The 22500-nt window shown below is 35.6% G+C and overlaps 2 protein-coding genes across 3 annotated transcripts; both read left to right on the forward strand.

Annotated features, from left to right (window-relative positions):
- Positions 1 to 7070: 7070 nt before the first annotated feature.
- LOC130010479 (uncharacterized) lies at positions 7071 to 14201 on the forward strand. Its single transcript, XM_056103165.1, has 2 exons — positions 7071 to 7181; positions 11066 to 14201. Exon 2 carries the CDS (start codon positions 11164 to 11166, stop codon positions 13681 to 13683), a length of 2520 nt encoding a protein of 839 aa, XP_055959140.1. The 5' UTR covers positions 7071 to 7181; positions 11066 to 11163; the 3' UTR covers positions 13684 to 14201.
- A 1631-nt stretch (positions 14202 to 15832) lies between these two features.
- Positions 15833 to 22500, forward strand: LOC126832524 (uncharacterized). Of its 2 annotated transcripts, none has more exons than XM_050563335.2 (2): positions 15833 to 15991; positions 19062 to 22500. In XM_050563335.2, the coding sequence occupies exon 2, from the start codon at positions 19160 to 19162 to the stop codon at positions 21683 to 21685; it is 2526 nt and encodes an 841-aa protein (XP_050419292.2). In that variant the 5' UTR covers positions 15833 to 15991; positions 19062 to 19159; the 3' UTR covers positions 21686 to 22500. The 2 variants fall into 2 exon arrangements, with proteins under 2 accessions (XP_050419292.2, XP_055959141.1); XM_056103166.1 differs by lacking the exon at positions 15833 to 15991 and adding an exon at positions 16891 to 16961.

Raw genomic sequence — 22500 nt, forward strand, 5'->3', positions numbered from 1 at the left:
TCAATAATGTACTTTAATCGGCAAGTAATCACACGAAGAGTCGAGAATTGATTCTTCACGTTATTTTATATTTGATGTGATTACCTGAATGCGACATGAATGCGACAGAGGCTATAATCTTTGTTGAAATCTTTTCAAATGAGTAGATATAGTATTTTGATAACAATATAAGTAAATTAACAATATTTAATTCTTTTTCATTTTTTAAATTATCATGTATAAGTATACCTAAATGTTTAATTATACTAGTGAGATTTATATATATATTATTATAGATTAATATTTCATGTAGTTTCTACAATACTCGCATTGAATGAAAAAACAGCTTTAACCCGGGTTTCAAATGATATTTTAATGGAAATTGATAATAGAAAATGTACTTTTTTAATTTTATTAGATTTATCTGCTGCTTTCGACACGGTGGACCATTCCATTCTTCTACGTAGACTTCAATTTAAATTCGGTATTTGTGGCTCTGCATTAAATCTTTTAGAAAGCTATCTTGTGGGTAGAAAACAGTGTATTTTAGTTAATTGCAAATCGTCGTCTGAATCTGTTTTGTCATCTGGGGTTCCCCAAGGTCCTGTTCTTGGTCCGATTTTATTTACCCTCTATACGTCACCATTAGGCGATATTGTCAGGAAATATGGTCTCAGCTTTCATTTGTATACCGATGATACTCAATTATATATTTCATTTACACCTAATTGTCCATCTTTCAATTTATCAAAATTGCAACTTGAGAACTGTATTAGTGAAATTAGAAAATGGATGTCAAAGAACTTTCTAAAATTGAATGATGATAAAACCGAATATTTGTTATTAGGCTCAAGGCATCAATTAAGTAAATCTGAACATGATAACCCCCCTGTTGTAATTGGTAATTGTGATATATTTTCATCTTATTCTGCTCGTAATATTGGCGCTATCTTTGATAGTTTTATGCTTATGGGAGCTCAAGTAAATGATATTTGTAAATTGTGCTATTTTAATATTAGAAATATAGGTAAAATATGTAAATGTGTAACTGTAGAGGCCAATAAGTCACTTGTTAATTCTCTGGTCACTTCTCGATTAGATAACTTTAATTCACTTTTAGTTGGTTTACCTTTAAAGCTTATAGATAAATTACAAAAAGTACAGAATACTGCGGCTAGACTTGTTACTTTAACTAAGAAATGTGACCACATAACTCCTGTTTTATATAATTTACACTGGTTACCTGTTAAATATCGAATTGATTTTAAGATTTTATTACTTACTTTTAAATGTTTAAATAATTTAGCTCCTGTTTACCTCTCAGATCTTTTAGAACTTTATACACCTGGCCGAACATTACGTACATCAGATTAACTACTTTTAAAGCCCAAAACTGTTCAACTAGTCTCTTATGGTCAGCGCTCTTTTAGTTATCAAGCACGTATTTTATGGAATAATCTACCATTTAGTTTAAGATGTTGTACATCTCTATATTCTTTTAAAAAACAACTTAAAACACATTTATTTAATCAGGCTTTTAACTGACTCTGTATAAAATCGTTAACATGTCCATAATCTTGTTGTTTATGTGTGATTCACATTGTCACTTTGTAAAGTGCCCCTGAACATGTTATATGAAAGGGTGCACTATAAATATGCTGTAATGATAATAATAATAATAATATATTTTCAATGAGTTAAATAATTCCTTTTTATATAAGCGATTGTTTAGGTAAATTATATGTTGAATATATCTAAAATGAAATGTTACCATTTTTTAATCTTTAGTTATTCTCCGTATTTGTGAAAAAATGTGTTTAACTTGGTCTTCTTCTAAGGTAATACAATATTTTTTTTCCCATTTGACAACAACTGGCGGTTTTGTGAAGTTCTTTTGTATAAGTTTTTTTTATAAATGTCTTTTGAGGTTATATTTGATATGTTTTTGTTATATAATATTTCTAAAAGTTATCTAAATTTGCTTTTAATCTATTTTCACAAATTTTAGTGTTCCAACTATATTCCGTTTCCGATATTGTTTCCTTTACCTTTTTAATGTTAACCAAAATTTGATTGATCTCCATTAACTTGATAAGATCATTGTCATATTTGGAAAGACTGATGTCTACCATATCCCCAACAAATAAAATATTATCGCTAATTAATATATTCTTGATTGAAGACTTAATGGTATTTCTTGAATTATGTTTATTCCAAATCAATTGATTTTTGAAGGGAACCAATCTATCAATATAGCATGTGTATATGTTATACCAGTTTTGAAATAAATTTGTATAAAAAGACGTGGAGACAATGTGCCTAATATTGAAATTAGATAACGGTGTTAAATAATCATTCTGTTTTTGTAGAATATATTCGTAAATAGTTTTCCATGGTTGTTCTTGTTCGGAGTATATTTTCTTTACCCAAAAGACACTTTGGCTTTTCAACAATGCATTAAAGTTTGTCATATTTAAACCCCCCTTTTCAAATTGTTGGGAAATAACGTTTCGTTTTATTTTATAAGGACCTGACCCCAGGTAGTTATATATAATCGTATTAATCTCTGAAATGATATAATCTCCCATAATGTAACTATTAAATATCATACTCAATGGGAGCCCTGTTTTAACAAGGAAATATTTTTTGCCGTTTTATTGATTAATACAGACATTTACATTGTTTAGAAAGTTAATAATAGTGAATCATTTATATTAGATTATAAATTGATTAAAATGACACAACTTATACTTTAATATTGTATGTAAATACAATAAATATATGATAGATATATATCTAGTGTATGTTATCAACATTTTATATTATATTCACTGGGAGAAGGTTCATACCCAAGTCCGAACCAGACAAATATCAAAGGCTGGGGCTATTTGCCACATGTGGTAAGACAATCCAGAGACTATTTGCCACATGTGGCAAGTCTCCGTACCGCAATTATCAACCGTGCCACATGAAATGTGTGGTAACCTGATATCTCGGAAACCGCTAACCGGAAGTGGCCGAAACTTCTGAGATATTATTAATGTAATTATATTCTGCAAGTTTCATTGAAATCGGTTGGTAATTGCAGTCTGTAGCCGTGCCACATGAAATGTGTGGTTACCTGAAATCTCCGAAACTGCTAATCGGAAGTGGTCGAAATTTAGGCTATTCTGAGATATTATTAATGTTATCATATTCTGTAAGTTTCATGGGTATCGGTTCATAATTGCGGTCTGTAGCCGTGCCACATGAAATGTGTGGTAACCCCCATATCTCGGAAACCGCCAACCGAAAGTGGACGAAAGGTTTGCTACTCAGAGATGTTATCAATGTTATCATAATCTGTAAGTTTCATTAAAATCGGGTAACAATTGCGGTCTGTAGTCGTAAGGCTATTTTGAAATTCTTGCTTACCACATGTGGCAAATAGCCACTGCCAATGTCAAATTCCTCCAAGATCACTCAACATATGTTAAAGTAGCTAAGTCTCTAACTCAGTATCACCCACAGTCTTTGACATTTGTAAACATGACTATTTAAATCAACATCGATGTTGTTATATTACCGTAAAAAGATGGGCTTCTGATATCCAATATTTAAGACAAAATGTAAATTTTAAACTTGGCACACGAATCGCGTTTCAGAATGCTTAAGAGCGTCATTTGTAATGAAGTGACTGGATGGGCGAGGCTAAATATATCCCCCAAGGGAGGACTGAGTAGACTGGTCTTACCAGACGCCAAAGACCGCCATTCAATTGGCACTCCCCGCGTATTTCGCCGAACATAACTGATTAGAAATTAGAGTGAAAACTGAAACGATTGAATGTAAATCAGTTTATATACATTACAATCCATTTGTGTCCATTCTAGGTACCAAAGAATAGAGATTTAGCTTCTTTAAATTTCATCTGAATCGGAATATAAATTGTAGGGCCATAACGAAAGAAGTTGTGGCCTTACGCGCACCAAAATCGAACCCCTCCAAGATCTTGTGATCCTTAACTGTCATCCCAGGACGGTCCACAATTTTTGTACATATTTTACAGTTATGCCTATATGAAATAAGCATATATGTTAAGTTTTATCAAAATTGTGAACGGCGGATGGATAATGGTGACACATGGAAATCTGAGCGTATAAAAATACTTTTAATCGATCCAGTGGGTAAAATGACGTCCAAAATGATTTTCTTAATAAATGACCCTGAACGGACACCTATGCAAATTTAAGTGCTTGTATCAAGATTTGAACTATTATTAGAGTTATATGCCTCACTGAAAGGCTATAAATGAAACGGGGTTTAACGTCCTACTATAGGCTAAAGTTATGACCTCATCGATTCACGGTGTTTATGAGATGAGGAAAGATAACCAGGCACACCCTTCTCTCAAGTATTCAATAGGATATTGACCACTTAGAAAACTCTTGTGAATGCTTAATAGTAAGTGCAGGAGGACCGCACTACACGTAAAACAAAAATCTACAAGATAAACCTGCGGACAAGACAGAAAATAGACATTGCACCAAATAAACAAATATCAAATCAAGTGAATGGATCCGGGGGCCAGCCGTAAGCGTCCACTGCGCTGTACAGTCCCGGGTCTGTAGTGACACATACTTCACTCAAATTTGAAAACAATCAGGATTACAAAAAAGACGTAACAGAAATAATGCGACCGATCTTGACAGTGGTCGTCTCCTCAATAGCGATAGTCTGCCAGTTGACCTCATGAGTTAGAACGTCAAACAATTTTAACAATAAGGGCGATAATCCGGATAGAATCTCGGAAAATGCTACAATTATAAGTGTAGTGAGCAAACAGGAGCAAAACCCGACAACGAGAACATTCTGCAGTACGAAGGGTTAAAACTCTACTCTAATAGTAAGTGCAGGAGGACCGCACTACACGTAAAACAAAAATCTACAAGGGGCTAAAGTTTATAGAGCGGACTTTACGACCTAATTCTAACTGTTAACCGTATGCTAATATGTTTACTTAAAGGGCGTATGGCTCAATCTAATTAAATACAGATCTATAATTCGTTTCGTTTTTTTTATACTTTCGATGGCCTACACTACATGAAGAACTGCCATCTTCCATGTTCGGTGAAATACGTGAACAGTTTAAACTGAACGGCTGTGTTTACGCCTGCTTAGTACATTTTACACGTTTTTTAAATTATTATTTTGTCGTTTGTGGACCAGCCATTACTAATTACTTCCACATTGTGTTGTAGGCAGGGTATACAAATGGAACCCTGCCCTTTTCTGGGGTATTCATGTATACCCATGCCCTAATGATGAAAGTTTTCAACCTTTTTATTAGTCTATTCATTTTTAAATAATAGATGTAAGAATCGTGTCTCTGTCTCGTTCAAAAGGCGTATTCTATTTTCTTGATGAAGATTGGTGTATTGGATGTGAAATTAAAAAGAATTTTTTATGAGATGAATTGCTCATGATACGAAAATTGTGAATAATCAGACTTTTGTCTCTTTCATTGTCATGTATTTTAAAGGATTTTATGTTGGAATTTGAAATGCTAGAGGCGCTCTAAACAGCATTCTCGAAATTGACAAATTTCAAAATTTTCTAGACCCACCCCCCTATCTTTTGGTACCCTGGCCCTCGCGCCATTCCGGCGCCCCTGGTTGTAGGTTATGTTTCTATTTGTTCATTACAAAATGGCACCCGAAACCATATAGTACACGACTCGTGTACTGATTATAAAATTTTAATTTTGTCTTAAATATTGGATAGTAGGATGCTATAGTTTTACGACATGATAAGAACATCAACATTGATAGAAAATGATCAATATTGAATTCTAATTGAGTTAAAAACTTAGTTCCTTTAAATGTGCATGTGGTGTGTAGTAAATTAGCTATTTACACAGTAAACAGGAAATGTTTATAACCCAAATAAAAGGCTATGGTCGCTTCAATTCAACCTAACAACCGATATCCTTGAACTTGTCAATACCAGGAAATACTCAAGGCAAGTGTGTGTACGGTGGCTGAGAAAGGACATTTAACGATTTTAATATTTCGATCGATCCAATTACTGTCTAAAGACCAATCAGCCAGGCGGAAAAACCTAACATTGGCATTCACCGTCATTTAGCCAACGACGGGTCTCGCGACGACTACTCCGAGACACGCCCATCGCCTCGTGTAGCACCGGAAGTCATTTCTCTGTATGTCTCTCTCAAACTCCGAGACTGGCTACTAGGACGAAATATCATCGCCCTTGGCTGGTCTGAAGAATCCCTGCCCGTCCGCCTCTCAAACTCCGAGTCGAGACAGGAACTCGCCCTGCCGAAATGGGGTTTAACGTCCTACTGTTCTCTGCTCCGGTTGGAATAATGAACACGGGCATATGCCATACAGTATGCTACGAGGGAAATTTTGCACGGACAGCGGCGCTACTGTAACACTATCTTAGTGATAATAGAGATCAGTTTAGTTCAGCTTACTGACCAGTGCGTATTCCTTTGAAGTAAAGCGGAGCGTGTGTACAGATCATATGTACTATGTAGTTTTTAAATGACATATGGGATTAATTACATGTTTAATTAGATCATCGCCAGTCCGTGCCTTAACATAATTTTATACAGAGTTGAAAAGTCAATATCATATTATCAGACGCGGATTCCGGCTTAGAGGCAAGCTTTCAACCATAACAAAGGCAAAGGCAAAGCCACAATGGCAATAAACCACCAAGCACCAACGCTTTCAATCCCGGACCAACGTTCCTCTCGTACTAGTCAGTCCTACCGGTTCGTACCCGCTCGAATGATTCCCTGCCAGTTAGGTAAAACTAACCTGTCTCACGAAAGTCTAAATCTAGCTCACGTTCCCTGTTGGTGGGTGAACAAACCCACTCTTGGCAAGTTCTGTTTCGCAACGTAAATAAAAACTTTAAAAAACGCTTGGCGAAGCCAAGACAGGTCGTCGATCGATCTAGGTAAAAAAGTCGATCGATCGATGTAGAACGTCGATTGATCGAGATAAAAAGTCGATCGAACGAGGTACTTTGGGAGAAATAGCGTCTTGGAGTGTCCTGTCCCAGCCACCGTAGATATGCGCCTGATTTTCTTAAAATAGACCTACATTTAGATCGTTTCAAAACATCGAAAGGGGAGGTGGAATGTTAACATAGAGAATCAATCCATATTTAATCATCAACTCTTGTTACAGGTAAATATTAGAGTTTTGTTATTTATTATTGTATACCTTTACAATAAACTTTAGATAGACAGTATTGGACAATTAGCTAATGTGACCATTTTAAACAATTTCGTTGTCACTACTGCCGTCTGTGTCAAAATTAAAAACATATTATGACTACTGTTTTTAATGGTTCTTTTAAGGTTGGTGACAGCGCAGTGTCAGAACCTTAAGATCTGTTTATCAGTTTTCAGTACCGGATTTACCTAAGAGGCCCCCCCCCCTTATTTTCGACAGTGCCCTTTTTTACTGCTGAAAGTGCATTTTCTCAGACCCAAATATGTCCGTTTAAACCCGTTGCAGGGATCCCAAATGACTCAAACCATCGACTTAAACACACCAGTCTGGTCTAATTAATGCTTCCACTTTCAAAGGAATTCTTGTTGTTTAGCTGACGGTGCCCTAATCCTATAGAGTGACTATAGACAGACATCAATGATAGCATCTTGTGAAATTCGCGCCGTATACACTCATGCCCATCACCGACGCGCATGAGTGCAACTTGATGTAGCATTGTTTCATGTGTGGACAGTACACAGGTAGTAAAGTGGCTAGGGAATAGAATCGTCTTTTTTCCCATCATGTACCAACTTTATTTATTCCGTATTTAAGGAGTGAAATATACCATTTTAACAATAACTGCTCGCCTTGACAATTTTCGAGTAGCATGTTCAACTGGCTTTTTTGCTCGATTTTAAGGCTCTTTTTCAACGATTTCCGAACATTTACTTAGACGAAAATATCAGCCAAATAGCTCTTGGAAAGTCTACAGGTGCAAGGAAATGACGGATAATTTCTTGCCCCCCCCTCTCAGCGGCGTGCCCCGTCTCCGCGGTCAGTGCCCTCATTTTGCGCCCCCCCCCCCTTTTCAAAATTCCTAGATCCGCCCCTGTACCTGTAGGCTTGGCAGTCTGGGAGGACCTTAAAGATATATCTGTAGGCGTGGCAGTCTGGGAGGGTTTCAAGATTTATCCTCGACTTAGCTCAATTGTGTTTACTTGCGATTTTGGGGTATTGGTAGGGGCCTTATAAATGGAATAGCCCAGCATCTCTCTTCATTTCAACCCGACACTGTCAATTTCAAAAGTTCATTCGGAAGTTTTGAGAATATATTATACACCTGACATTAGTCGAATTATTGTTCAAAATATTTGGAGGGTCTAGAGCACAATTAATCAAACAACCAACTAAAATGGTTGGTAGTTAGATCACTTGTGCTCTACACCCTCCATTTATACACCAGCCATTCACCAAATACTTGTTTTTATATGCCCACATTTTCAAAATGGCCGCTCTTTGTAAGCAAATGGTGTAAAAGTATGCAAAACGAAGGTTGTGGACTCTCTAGAGGTCACAATTTTTATCCGATTCTGATGAAACTTAAAACATATCTTTATCACCCAATAATCCATTCTACAGTAGATATCGCTTATGTGAATTTGATTGGTCAGTACAAAAGGAACTACTTTTTTGTATTTTCAAAGAACAGTTCATTTTTTTTTTTATTAAAAATGTTTTTTGTTTTATTTAATTGACTTTGATGGAAACACTGGGTCAATATAAAGGACTTTGCAATGGTTGAATTGCTGTCAAAAAATGATGTATCACTACGCCGTAATGTAATCAGGTTCAGTAACAGTGAAGTCTTATAGCAAAGAATTATATTTACTTATTTGCGCATGTAAGAAAGGATTGGGTGATAAATAAAATCTCCTACTCGTCTTTTTTTATATCAAAAAATATCAACACTCGTTGATAAAGTAAAAAAACCTTTGCAGAGCCTCGTTTTTTGTTACTTTATCAACTTGTGTTGATATTTTTTTATATCAAAAAAGACTCGTAGGAGATTTTCTATTTATATCCCAAAGATCTCAGTCCCTTTTGATATTTGCGCATTTCAGACCATAACTTTCTGGATTATTGCCCCTGATTGTACAAAACATCCTGTTTGTTTTTAGCTTGTTCTCTATCCATCTCTTGCAAAATGTGGGCGTATCCTGCCTAGTAACCACTGGTTTTACTTATATTCACATGCAATCTATCATACACCCAGGTTATTTTGGGTGTCAATTTCCAGCAATTACTGATGCATGAACCAAGGCATATTTAAAACTTATTATAGTCATATAATATATTAAAATGACCTAAGACCAATATAAAACTTAAAGGAAGTATATACAATGTATAAATCTTAGATATAGCTTATTCAGTATGTAATGTGAAAGGCCTAACTGGCTGTTCTTATTCCCTTTCTTAACCTCAAGTGTGCTTTGGTGGTGGGTGAAGCAACCCGAACAAATCTCTTATGGACATATTTCTGTGTTATGTACTGTTTTATTATATTACTGTTACATCTAGGTTAAATTCTGAGAAAACAGAATATGTGTTTACTGTTTAAACAACCGCTACACAAAGTGGGGCATGCAATAAGTTGATTTCTTTTGGTGACAGTGACCCCATCTTCTTCAGCCAAGAATGATGTGTATGGAAGCGCAGATAGTATATTACTACTATATTATAAAACACCTATATTCCTGGCTGAAGATAGTATATTACTACTATATTATAAGGAAAATTAGTCAGATTAGAAAAATTATCACAAACCATGCAACAAAAACAGAAATCAATCCATATGGCTGGATAATTTCAATTCTTTCCTCTCTGGTGTTCTTCACACACTAATTAATAAACTATTGCTAGGTTAACAACTCACTAATTAAAAAACTGCTGCTAGGTTAATAACTCACTAATTAATAAACTATTGCTAGGTTAACAACTCACTAATTAATAAACCGTTGCTAGGTTAATAACTCACTAATTAAACATGCATTATCCAAGAGCAAAATCTGCTTATTACAAGTCTTTCTTTCGGCCTGAAATGTTATTTAAATTATCAATTAGGCATTAATTAACTTATCCAGACCATAATAAACTCTCGATGTCAAGGCTAGCCTTCGATGTTGGCTGGATTAGATTCCTATATGCCGCTAACGGCCATTGATAATTAATTAAAAAAAAGTGGATAATCGAGACTATGCTGTTTATATTAATGATTTTAGTAATGATGACCGAGACTATGCAAAAATTTCACCCGCTTCTTTCTCGGCTCATAGTGGATCAATTTGACTGAAATTTTCAGCAAATTACCTTTATACTATCTAGTTTTTAACTATTATAGCGCGAACTGCCATCTCTTTATCTTATCTCCCATAATGTATCTTTAATAAACTGCTGCTAGGTTAATAACTCACTAATTAATAAACTGCTGCTAGGTTAATAACTCACTAATTAATAAACTGTTGCTAGGTGCATAACTGACTAGGGACTAATTAATAAACTGTTGCTAAGTGAATAACTAATTAATAAACTGTTGCTAGGTTAATAACTCACTAATTAATAAACTGCTGCTAGGTTAATAACTCACTAATTAATAAACTGTTGCTAGGTGCATAACTGACTAGGGACTAATTAATAAACTGTTGCTAAGTGAATAACTAATTAATAAACTGTTGCTAGGTTAATAACTCACTAATTAATAAACTGTTACTAGGTTAATTACACACTGATTAATACACTGTTGCTAGGTGAATAACTCACTGATTAATAAACTGTTGCTAGGTTAATTACACACTGACTAATAAACTGTCCCTATTTCAATTTGAGTTAAGTTCTTACATAAAAAATGCATAAACAACTTCCCCCACCCCACGCCCCCTCTACTTGTCTGAGCTCCTTAATGTTTATTTTCGTGCATGTCTTATTTGTATTTCAGTTTATTGTATATAAGTATCAAATTGTGCACCGTACCTTGTCATCGAAGTTGTGCGCTAACAATAATGTTTATTATCTTTCAGCTTTCTCACCGACAACATCAAGCACTGAAGAGTCAGCCGCCACATAAGCTGTTCTATTGTTGGTTACTAATCACGGAAAGGACGACTGTGAAATTAAAATGGTTGATATGTTTTGGAAAGCTGGATTCATATTCGGCATATGTGTGCTCCTGCCAATAGTAAAGGGGTATAACTGTACAGCGGATCTGAACTCCATCATAGATGCAGCACTTGTTGACAATAAAAGAATAATCCAACTGGATCTACAGAATTCAACCGACACCAGAAGTGATTGTCCATTATTTAAACCTACGAGATGGTTTCTGGTCCGTGGCGACAGATCAAATCGTTTGCTTCTGTTGATATATTATTACTATAACTTCTTTGAATCGTTTATCCCATTAACAAAAAACAAAACCATAACCATCGGAAATAAGACACATTCTGATACAGAACAATGTTTATTACAATCAGTTGTAGGGACAGATTTCAATGAGGTGTGTTCAATGTTTATTAAAAACCAATTAGGTTTTGGAATATTAGTTTATCACTGTTGTAAACTGAATGAAAATTGTGTTGATATAGTGGAAGATGCGGCGGTTTGGATCTTGCGACTCTTTTTCCTCCTGGTCACAATATTTCTCTTTCTTTATTTCCCCAAATTCCTACCTCAAAAATATGCACGTCCCATATTCAGGTTTAACCTCATTCCACCGATGATTCTGAAAATTGTTAAAACGAAAACCCCTGATAAATATAACATAAAAGGTACCCGCGTCCCATCCGTCATTTTTGATCAAATGAGGGATCTAACCAGAAGTATGAAGAATGCAGCTATAGTAAGAGATACTATTTATGAAGTCAAGATAAAAGCTGTAGATCTATTAATTCATCGAGTAGATATTTTATCAGAAAGTGATCAGGCTATTAGTCTGACAAAACTATTATATGATATGATTATTCGATGTAAAATCCGCCGAGTTAAACCTATCAAGCAATGTCTGGATACCCCAATTTGTGGCTGTTTGACGAAATCAAGTAAACCAATTCGTCTCATGTCCTGTTTGAATATACTTAACACTACATTCATCTATACTGTGCTCGCTCTTCCAGCCATCCCATTCTTTTACTTGATGTCAGCGGACGGCCTGGAATATCAAGACTTAGGACAACAAATAGAATCCTGTGGTCTACGTCAGACATCTAGTTTTTATATAGGAACCGAGGCAGGTAAAGTCATAACAGCCATTTTATGCTTGTTGTATGCAGTGTATGTACTTATAGCTATAATGTCCAACAGTATTCAAGAAGAAATGGCAGACCTCATGACTGACTCAATTAATTCATCACACAAAAAACACAAACCACTTTCTATGCGTGTTTTGGAACTTTTGACGAAACCTTTTACTAAATGTGGTACATTTTTCGTCCCTTTTTTTATAATAGGGCTCCTCCTCAGTCCTTTAATCCTCCTGGTTTTCGCCATTTTTGCGTCTCCTGTTATGCGGATGCTGATTCGCCCATGTAAGAAACTATGTTGCTCTGAAGGTTTCAAATTTTACTCCAATCCGATTACTTGTGGACCAAAATTATCATCGTTTTTATGTCTGACCTTATTATCAGTGTTTGTTATTTTAACAATAGGATTTAACTTTTTATTACATGCTGTGTGTATGGGTATCATCAATATCTTGATTAACTTAAGTGATGCAATGAGCATTGTGTCGTTATGTATACTCATTGGGATTTATGTCCGGGACACTTCTAACAGCCTAACTGGAAAGTATGATGCATATCACAAGTCTCTATTGCTGGATGTCACCGCTGTTAAAAAGGAATCCGTGTTAGCAGAGTCAAGAAAAAGATATGAAGACCAAACTAACATGGCGTTTCAGCATACAGCCGCAGATTTTGTTGACGACAATTCCATAGAGAACGGACTTGTTGATGAAAGTCCTCCAGCGATATGGGATGTTAAAAATGGTTATCTACGCATGTGCATAAAGGGAATTGTATTATTTTTAGATAGAAATGATATACCGTATATACCACACGCGTTCTTTCGTGAAATGACGAAAATAAATTGCCCCGGATGTCCCGGAACTATAAGATCTTCTATAATTGAAGCCCTGAAGGATTTAGGAAGGATTGTGCTATTTTTATTTTTTCTATTTATTCTACTATTGGCGTATGGAGACACACTATACGTATCACCCACTAGTAAATTATTTGCTACCATTGCAACGGGTCTCATTCCACTTCTTCTCCGTTCTTTCTTTTTCAAAAAACCGCCAATTCCTTCACTGGATGCCTCTAATGTCAGATTTCAGAATATTTTCCGAGACAAAGTTCTGAAATTTATGATGAGATGGCCAGTTGTTGACGTAGAATTAGAATTCACAACAAATTGTAATGTGAATTTACCGCAAGCTGAAGTTGATTTAATATTTGATGATGACGTCACTCATGACGACATAGACTGTGGTGACTCTAACGATGGTTTTGTTCCTGATGAAGATGGAGAACTGGAAGAAGACGAAGTAGGTGGAGAAAAAGGAGAAATCATTGAAGGAACAAATGCAGAACTACCAGTAAAACCCAAAGAAAGACAATTGGGCGATAAAGAAACCCCTTTCTGATGTATAAAATTGACTTTAATATAAAATCGCTCTCTTGGTAACACATTCCAAACTACCACTAACATCACTCGTATCCTGGCGACTGATTGACGATTCCGCCACGAGAAAAACAGTCATAAACGTGTCCCCATTTTCTGTGTATTGAAGTTTTACATTGCGTCAGACCTGGCAAAGTATAGAATAACAAAATATTAGCATACCCATCCTCACCCCCCCCCCCCAGCACATACACACACATTAGAATCGGATACACTGTCATTGTATAGAGGGGTGCCAGGTTCAAAGGGATAGCCAATCATAATCTGAAGAGATTATGGTTATCAGAAGTAAAACAGATTTTTTTTTTTATCTTAATTCGTATATATAATTTGAATATAATCAATTTTTATCTTTTAATATTAAAAATGTCTCAGTTATTGTATATGTATATATTTTATTATAATTGATGTTTATAAAACATTGTATTGCTATATTTCCAGATCAATAGCTTCCAATAAATAGAATTTGATCTCAAAACGAAATTAATATATTCTTCTAGTGGGAGAGACGGTGGTTAAAATATCTGGTTTATTAGGTAATGGTTTCATCACGTCACAGTGCGGGGTGGACCCATGGCGGCTCCAGATTCTAAATTTTTGACTGTCTCATTTTTATTTTCACATGTTTCACATAATGTATGTTTCAGTGTTTGTAAACCGTTAGATTAAAATATGGCGGTATATTATGGACACCTCTGTCTGTTAATCAGTCTATCAACCATTTGTTGGAAAGTTAAACACTGAATATAATGATTAGATGGGGAGGAGAAGTTCTCTTTATCTGGTCCAACATGATGTTTGAACATATAAATCTAGAACTGTTTCTATTTCTGCTAGTCTATACGCCTAAACTGTTTATTGTACCAAGGCTGTAGACGAATGCTGTGGGACACGAAGGGTGAGAGTGGTAAAACATCAATACCTTGACGACTAATTTCTACAATTATTAACATTTTCCGATAAGCAGACATAAGCAATGAAACGAAGCAAAACTTTCTCGGCACATGAAGCATTTGCTTCTAATGGAGGAGGGGTGGGGGTGCAACTTGATATATAGTTTCATTACACCAAAGCCTTAACGATTTGCGATCCGGAGCATTTCCTCCCTAGGCGAAATATAGATACGCAGTTTGATTGCTCGATGCTTTACAAAAAGGTGAATGTGCATTTAGTTTATATTAAAATATGTGTACATCTATTTATTTTGGGATAAAAGCGGCGAACATCAGCCTAATTGTTGGCGTGTATTTTCTTACTTTTCATAAAAGCATTGTGCTGCAAAACAATAGGTCGATACGCTCTCAGGGATAGATCCAGCTGGAGTCCTCCCTCCCCCACTCAGTTACATAAAAATATTGTAAAATAACTCTTTTATGAGAAAAGTGGTACGGTTGTGTGATTTATCTTTTATCATCAGATGTTGGGCTGGGCTGGGCTGGGCTGGGCTGGGCATTCAAAGGGCGAGATAATGATAACGACATAATATGTGATATCACAAGCAATGCTTTGCATCAATGAAATTGAATCACAATGTGATCCTATTAATTCATTATAAAAATTGACATCAAACAGGATGTTGGATTTCTCTCTTTAAAGAGTTCGATGTGTATGTATGCCTACGTAATTTCGAGACGACGATGGCATCATGCATTGTCAACTGTCAAATTTTCTTAACAGGATCCTGGCAAACCCCCTCGTGCACAACATTCAATTCATTCATTCATTCATTCATTAAACTTGTAGATTCGGAAGTAGAGATTAATAAAAACAATTTTATCATTTTTAAAAAAAGCAAATGACTAAACTATTTTATTGCAGACCATACGAGTAATGTGACTGATGTAGTTTCCATTGCCTTTAAATTGTTGAAGATGTCGCTTCATAACTTCATAATCTCTAACCCATGGCGTATACGTGTATGACAAATAAATGGAGATAATAAACGCCTTTAGAAATGTCTTTCTAGTTATGTATATATTATACACGACTGAATAAATTACCTAAAGAATCGTATAAGGCTGTTTTCTATAGTTGATTATATTATCTATTAGAAAAAAAGGCTATAGCCGCTTGAAATACAAGCTAACAACCTCAGTGAGCCAATCATACAACAGAATTTTATAAATCAAAGGCAAGGATATGCGTCGGCTTTGCTTAAAATAGACATATTGTTTCAAAACATGTTAGTAGAAAAGTCGATAGCCGAGATGGGATGTAACCATGGAGAATCAATCAATATTTAATAATCAACATCAACACTCTTGTTACAGGTAAATATTATATAAATGTATATATATAGATAGATAGACTTTTACTATTTATTATTATATACAAAATTAATACCTTTAGAATGAATTGCGATTGGATAGAAAAACAGGACATCGGACAATTGGCTGTGCGATATTTTAGGTGGTATTGTTGTCATTACTGTCATCTGTATCCATGTTATTGACATTATGACTACTCCAAAATGTCGGACTTGCTCACTATACTTTTTAATGGTTATTTACAGGGTTGATGCAGCGGAGAGTCGGAACTTTTTTTAGAATGTATCATACACCTAGCATTGATCTAATTATTTTTTAAAATATATATATCCTAAATCTTCCTGCGGCTTGTCTGTGTTTGCACCATTAGGTCTAATAGGTGGAAAGTTTGAAATTTAGAAATTTATCGATCCGTAGTTGTGCACGACTTTGATAGATAAATCCTAGTCTTTAGAAACATCAACTATTTAGCTTGTAAAACTGTGAGGCTCGGAATCCCACGAAAAATTCTCAAACAAAAGTGGATCTTTTAACATTTGGTGAAAACTGGTATAAATCAGAAAACTGGTTCTCTCCTGGTCAACAACCAACACAATAGCCATTATACAGCAAGAATCGACACCCCGTACTTAAAACAAATATAGCCACGCCCTATTATTTGCAATTTTGACAGCAAAGGCCATTGGGAACATAAAACGGTAAAACGTGTTCCAGGTGTATGACAGGTTGGTATTCCTATTATATTTACATTAATGTTTGGATAAATTTAATTTTAAACATAGTCGTGAGGTGTCACCTACTGACCGTGTTCTAAATGCATGAAGGTACCTTTTGACAGTTTTAACTAAGATTTCGAAATAATTTTAACATTTTTGTCAAAAACAGCGATATGTTTTTTAATTCAGGTGGACAGTCTAATATCTACTAGATCTTGCTGTTTAATAATTGTCATATACGCAGTTCATTTTGAAAGGTAAACATATTCTGGCTAAGAAGAGACAACCAATTTCATTGGTCGATGTTTTGGGACAGGATAGTGTCAGTACATGAAAACCTTGACTAAGTTTAATCATGAATATGTTCTGCCTAGTATTTAAATCAAGTCGTGTAGTAGATTGTATCTAGGTTACGTTTTATCGTATATGTTGAGCAGTATGTCATGCATGACCTAACACCTATATAAAATTTAAAGGACGTATATAAATCTTAGATATTCAGTATATTATATATAAATATAGCCATTTGAGTGTCAGACGCCTAGCTGTTTCTTCATGTTCCCTTCCCTTCTCTCTTCGTCACGCTAAACAGGTTATTTGCTTTATGGTGGGGAGGGGCAACCGAAAGAACACTCTTGATCCAAGACATTTCTGTATAATGTACTATTTGCACTAATTTGTTGTAATAGTGTTATGTTTGAGTCGTAATTTGCACTTATATGTTTTAGATTACAGTTCTTTTTGAGTTGAAATGTTTGGGTAGTCGTAGTGATTATGTTGGAGTGAAATACCCTCTAAAGCCCCTATCGGTTACAGTGTGTCACTTGTAGGAAGCCCTCTACGACTATCCCGCGACACGCACTTCAAATCGAGGGATGTGACACTACCTGTTGTCACAGCTGCACCCCTCGTCGTCTAAGAATATGAAAAGTACCAGTAAAACTATGATTATAAAATACTAATTTGCATAATAAACATAATAGTAACTAGGGTTAACTACATTTAAAACCGTCATAAGTCTATCCAGGCTATTATCGCCCAACCGTCTGCCGAGGAAACGCGCTGGTCTAAATTATATAATTTATATAAAAAGTTTAGATACGTAAGCATTTTGGGCGAACTATTATCATATTTGTAAGCGGTTGTTTCAACCTTGTTTTTACACTCCCACGTTGAAATGTGGTCATATATTGTCGAAGAAGTCTATAGATATTCAGCGATTTCCGATAGTTAATGCCAGAGTTGTGGCCCTTGATCTCATTGAAATATCTTATGGCTACGATTGACTTTAAATTTATACACAGTGTTTTAGGTTATGAGACTCAGAATCCTATTGAATTTAAAAGATTTCCGATAATTACTGTCAGAGTTATGGCCCTTGATCGCGTTGAAATATCTTTTGGACACTCTAGAGCCTAAAGTTATTATCCGATTGACTTTAAATTTATACGCAATGTTTAAGGTCATGAGACAAAGAAGCCTTTTGATTGACAACTATTTTCAATAATTAGTGCTGGAGTTATAGCCCTTGATCTCTTTGAAAAATCTTGTAGAAGCTCTTGAGGCTAAAGTTCATATCTGATTGACTTTATACTTATACACAGTGCTTAAGGTCACGAGACAAAGAGTCCTTTTCAACGACTTCCGATGCCAGTGTTATGGCCCTTGATAACTTTAAAAAATCTTGTGGACGCCCTAGGGGCTAAAGTTAATATAAATTGCTTAAGGTCATGAGACAAACCATCGAAATTAATTCTAATGGGTTTTTTTTGATAATTACCTCATGGGATATTACTCGTAATCAGATTTTCATGTGTTGTAAATGTTCTCATTACTGACAAAAGAGAAAATATGCGACAACCCTTGTTGACTCCAGGGCGACTTAGCTGCTGTGGGTGTATGTTTCGTTGCCTGTCAAATAAAGTAAGTGACCCATTCTCAGAAATAGCTGAAGGCTTGAACTGTGAGTGACTCATTCTCAGAAAAACCTGAGGGTTTGAAATGTGAGTGACTCATTCTGAGAAATAGCTGAAGGCTTGAACTGTGAGTGACCCATTCTGAGAAATAGCTGAAGGCTTGAACTGTGAGTGACTCATTTTCAGAAATAGCTGAAGGCTTGAATTGTGAGTGACTCATTCTCAGAAATAACCGAAGGCTTGAACTGTGAGTGACCCATTCTCAGAAATTGTTAGAATTGTGAAAGAACAACCCAATTTAGTAACATCAAGGTAGCTGTCACCTGTAACCCCCTGTTGTGTAACAATGAAGTTCCAGGGTTAGGATTTAAATTATCAATTATTTTATGATCTGACTAATGCGTGCTTCATTATAAATACATAATGTTTATTATCTTTCAGCTTTCTCATCGACACCATCCAGCACTGAAGAGTCAGCCGCCATATAAGCTGTTCCATTGTTGGTTACTAATCACGGAACGGACGACTGTGAAATTAAAATGGTTGATATGTTTTGGAAAGCTGTATTCATATTCGGCATATGTGTGCTCCTGCCAATAGTAAAGGGAGATAACTGTACAGCTGATCTGAATTCCATCATAGATGCAGCACTGGTGGACAATAAAAGAATAATCCAACTGGATCTACAGAATTCAACCGACACCAGAAGTGATTGTCCATTATTTAAACCTACGAGATGGTTTCTGGTCCGTGGCGACAGATCAAATCGTTTGCTTCTGTTGATATATTATTACTATAACTTCTTTGAATCGTTTATCCCATTAACAAAAAACAAAACCATAACCATCGGAAATAAGACACATTCTGATACAGAACAATGTTTATTACAATCAGTTGTAGGGACAGATTTCAATGAGGTGTGTTCAATGTTTATTAAAAACGAACTAGGTTTTGGAATATTAGTTTATCACTGTTGTAAACTGAATGAAAATTGTGTTGATATAGTGGAAGATGCGGCGGTTTGGATCTTGCGACTCTTTTTCCTCCTGGTCACAATATTTCTCTTTCTTTATTTTCCCAAATTCCTACCTCAAAAATATGCACGTCCCATATTCAGGTTTAACCTCATTCCACCGATGATTCTGAAAATTGTTAAAACGAAAACCCCTGATAAATATAACATAAAAGGTACCCGCGTCCCATCCGTCATTTTTGATCAAATGAGGGATCTAACCAGAAGTATGAAGAATGCAGCTATAGTAAGAGATACTATTTATGAAGTCAAGATAAAAGCTATAGATCTATTAATTCATCGAGTAGATATTTTATCAGAAAGTGATCAGGCTATTAGTCTGACAAAACTATTATATGATATGATTATTCGATGTAAAATCCGCCGAGTTAAACCTATCAAGCAATGTCTGGATACCCCAATTTGTGGCTGTTTGACGAAATCAAGTAAACCAATTCGTCTCATGTCCTGTGTGAATATACTTAACACTACATTCATCTATACTGTGCTCGCTCTTCCAGCCATCCCATTCTTCTACTTGATGTCAGCGGACGGCCTGGAATATCAAGACTTAGGACAACAAATAGAATCCTGTGGTCTACGTCAGACATCTAGTTTTTATATAGGAACCGAGGCAGGTAAAGTCATAACAGCCATTTTATGCTTGTTGTATGCAGTGTATGTACTTATAGCTATAATGTCCAACAGTATTCACGAAGAAATGGCAGACCTCATGACTGACTCCATTAATTCATCACATAAAAAACACAAACCACTTTCTATGAGAGTTTTGGAACTTTTGAGGAAACCTTTCACTAAATGTGGTACATTTTTCGTCCCTTTCTTTATAATAGGGCTCCTCCTCAGCCCTTTAATTCTCCTGGTTTTCGCCATTTTTGCGTCCCCTGTTATGCGGATGCTGATTCGCCGATGTAAGAAACTATGTTGTTCGGAAGGTTTTAAATTTTACTCCAATCCGATTACTTGTGGACCAAAATTATCGTTGTTTTTATGTCTGACTTTATTATCAGTGTTTGTTATTTTAACAATAGGATTTAACTTTCTACTACATGCTGTGTGTATGGGTATCATCAATATCTTGATTAACTTAAGTGATGCAATGAGCATTGTGTCGTTATGTATACTCATTGGGATTTATGTCCGGGACACTTCTAACAGCCTAACTGGAAAGTATGATACTTATCACAAGTCTCTGTTGCCGGCTGTCACCGCTGTTAAAAAGGAATCCGTGTTAGCAGAGTCAAGAAAAAGATATGAAGACCAAACTAACATGGCGTTTCAGCATACAGCCGCAGATTTTGTTGACGACAATTCCATAGAGAACGGACTCGTTGATGAAAGTCCCCAAGCAATATGGGATGTTAAAAATGGTTATCTACGCATGTGCATAAAGGGAATTGTATTATTTTTAGATAGAAATGATATACCGTATATACCACACGCGTTCTTTCGTGAAATGACGAAAGTAAATTGCCCCGGATGTCCCGGAACTATAAGATCTTCTATAATCGATGCCCTAAAGGATTTAGGAAGGATTGTGCTATTTTTATTTTTTCTATTTATTCTACTATTGGCGTATGGAGACACACTATACGTATCACCCACTAGTAAATTATTTGCTACCATTGCAACGGGTCTCATTCCACTTCTTCTCCGTTCTTTCTTTTTCACAAAACCGCCAATTCCTTCACTGGATTCCTCTAACGTCAGATTTCAGAATATTTTCCGAGACAAAGTTCTGAAATTTATGATGAGATGGCCAGTTGTTGACGCAGAATTAGAATTTACGACAAATTGTAATGTGAATTTACCGCAAGCTGAAGTTGATTTAGTATTTGATGATGACGTCACTCATGACGACATAGACTGCGGTGACTCTAACGATGGTTTTGTTCCTGATGAAGAAAGAGAACCGGAAGAAGAAGACGACATAGGTGGGGGAAAAGAAGGAGAAATAACTGAAGGAACAAATGCAGAAATACAAGTAAAACCAAAAGAAAGACAATTGGGCGATAAAGAAACTCCTTTCTGATGTATAAAATTGACTTTAATATAAAATCGTTCTCTTACTACCACTTACATCATTCGGATCCTGGCGACTGGTTGTTTATGTAATCTCAGCACTGATTTAATTGTAGAAGGACCTCTCATGCCAAAAGAAGTACCGCGCCAGTGATAAATTGTAGTCCAGAATGACGCTTGTTGCACCTCAAGTCATTAAAGTGTGTCCATTTACTGCAAATTGAAGCTTTAGATTGCTTCAGACCCGAGAAAAATGTTAGGATATGTCACATTGAAGGGCGTACCCATGGCGGCTCCATGTGTATAATTTACCAATGAATTCCAATTTATTTTGAAGAAATTGTTCATTTACTGTGAATTGAAAGGACTGATCACAGAGAGTCGGGCGGGCACCTGTCATACACCTGAACCTGCTCAACTAATTATTTCACCAGAATTTACCTGGTATAGAAGTGAATAACAACAGTTAGCATACTGAATCTCATCGCTCACTTTCACGTAATTTTCATGTCGCTTTACTCTTTCTATTTAATTTTGTAACAATTGATTTTGAAAGATTTAATTTCAAGTTATATGTATATGGGATCCAACTTTGTTAAAATAATGACCAGTGTCATCTCTATTTTAAAATAATGACCAATGTCATCTCTATTTTAAAATAATGACCGGTGTCATCTCTATATATTTGATATAATCACTTTTAAAGCCTTATAAACGTCTAAACATCCTCGATTGTATAATAATTTGATATAATCACTTTTAAAGTGTTATAAACTTCTCTACATCCTCAATTTTATAATAATTTGTGATAACTGTATAACTTCA

This window comes from Patella vulgata, chromosome 9 (assembly GCF_932274485.2).
Source record: "Patella vulgata chromosome 9, xgPatVulg1.2, whole genome shotgun sequence".
Taxonomy (NCBI): Eukaryota; Metazoa; Mollusca; class Gastropoda; family Patellidae; genus Patella; species Patella vulgata.

Coding starts and splice junctions, on each gene's coding strand:
- LOC126832524 (XM_050563335.2), top strand. CDS start 19,160: ATGGTTGATATGTTTTGGAAAGCTGTATTCATATTCGGCATATGTGTG.
- LOC130010479 (XM_056103165.1), top strand. CDS start 11,164: ATGGTTGATATGTTTTGGAAAGCTGGATTCATATTCGGCATATGTGTG.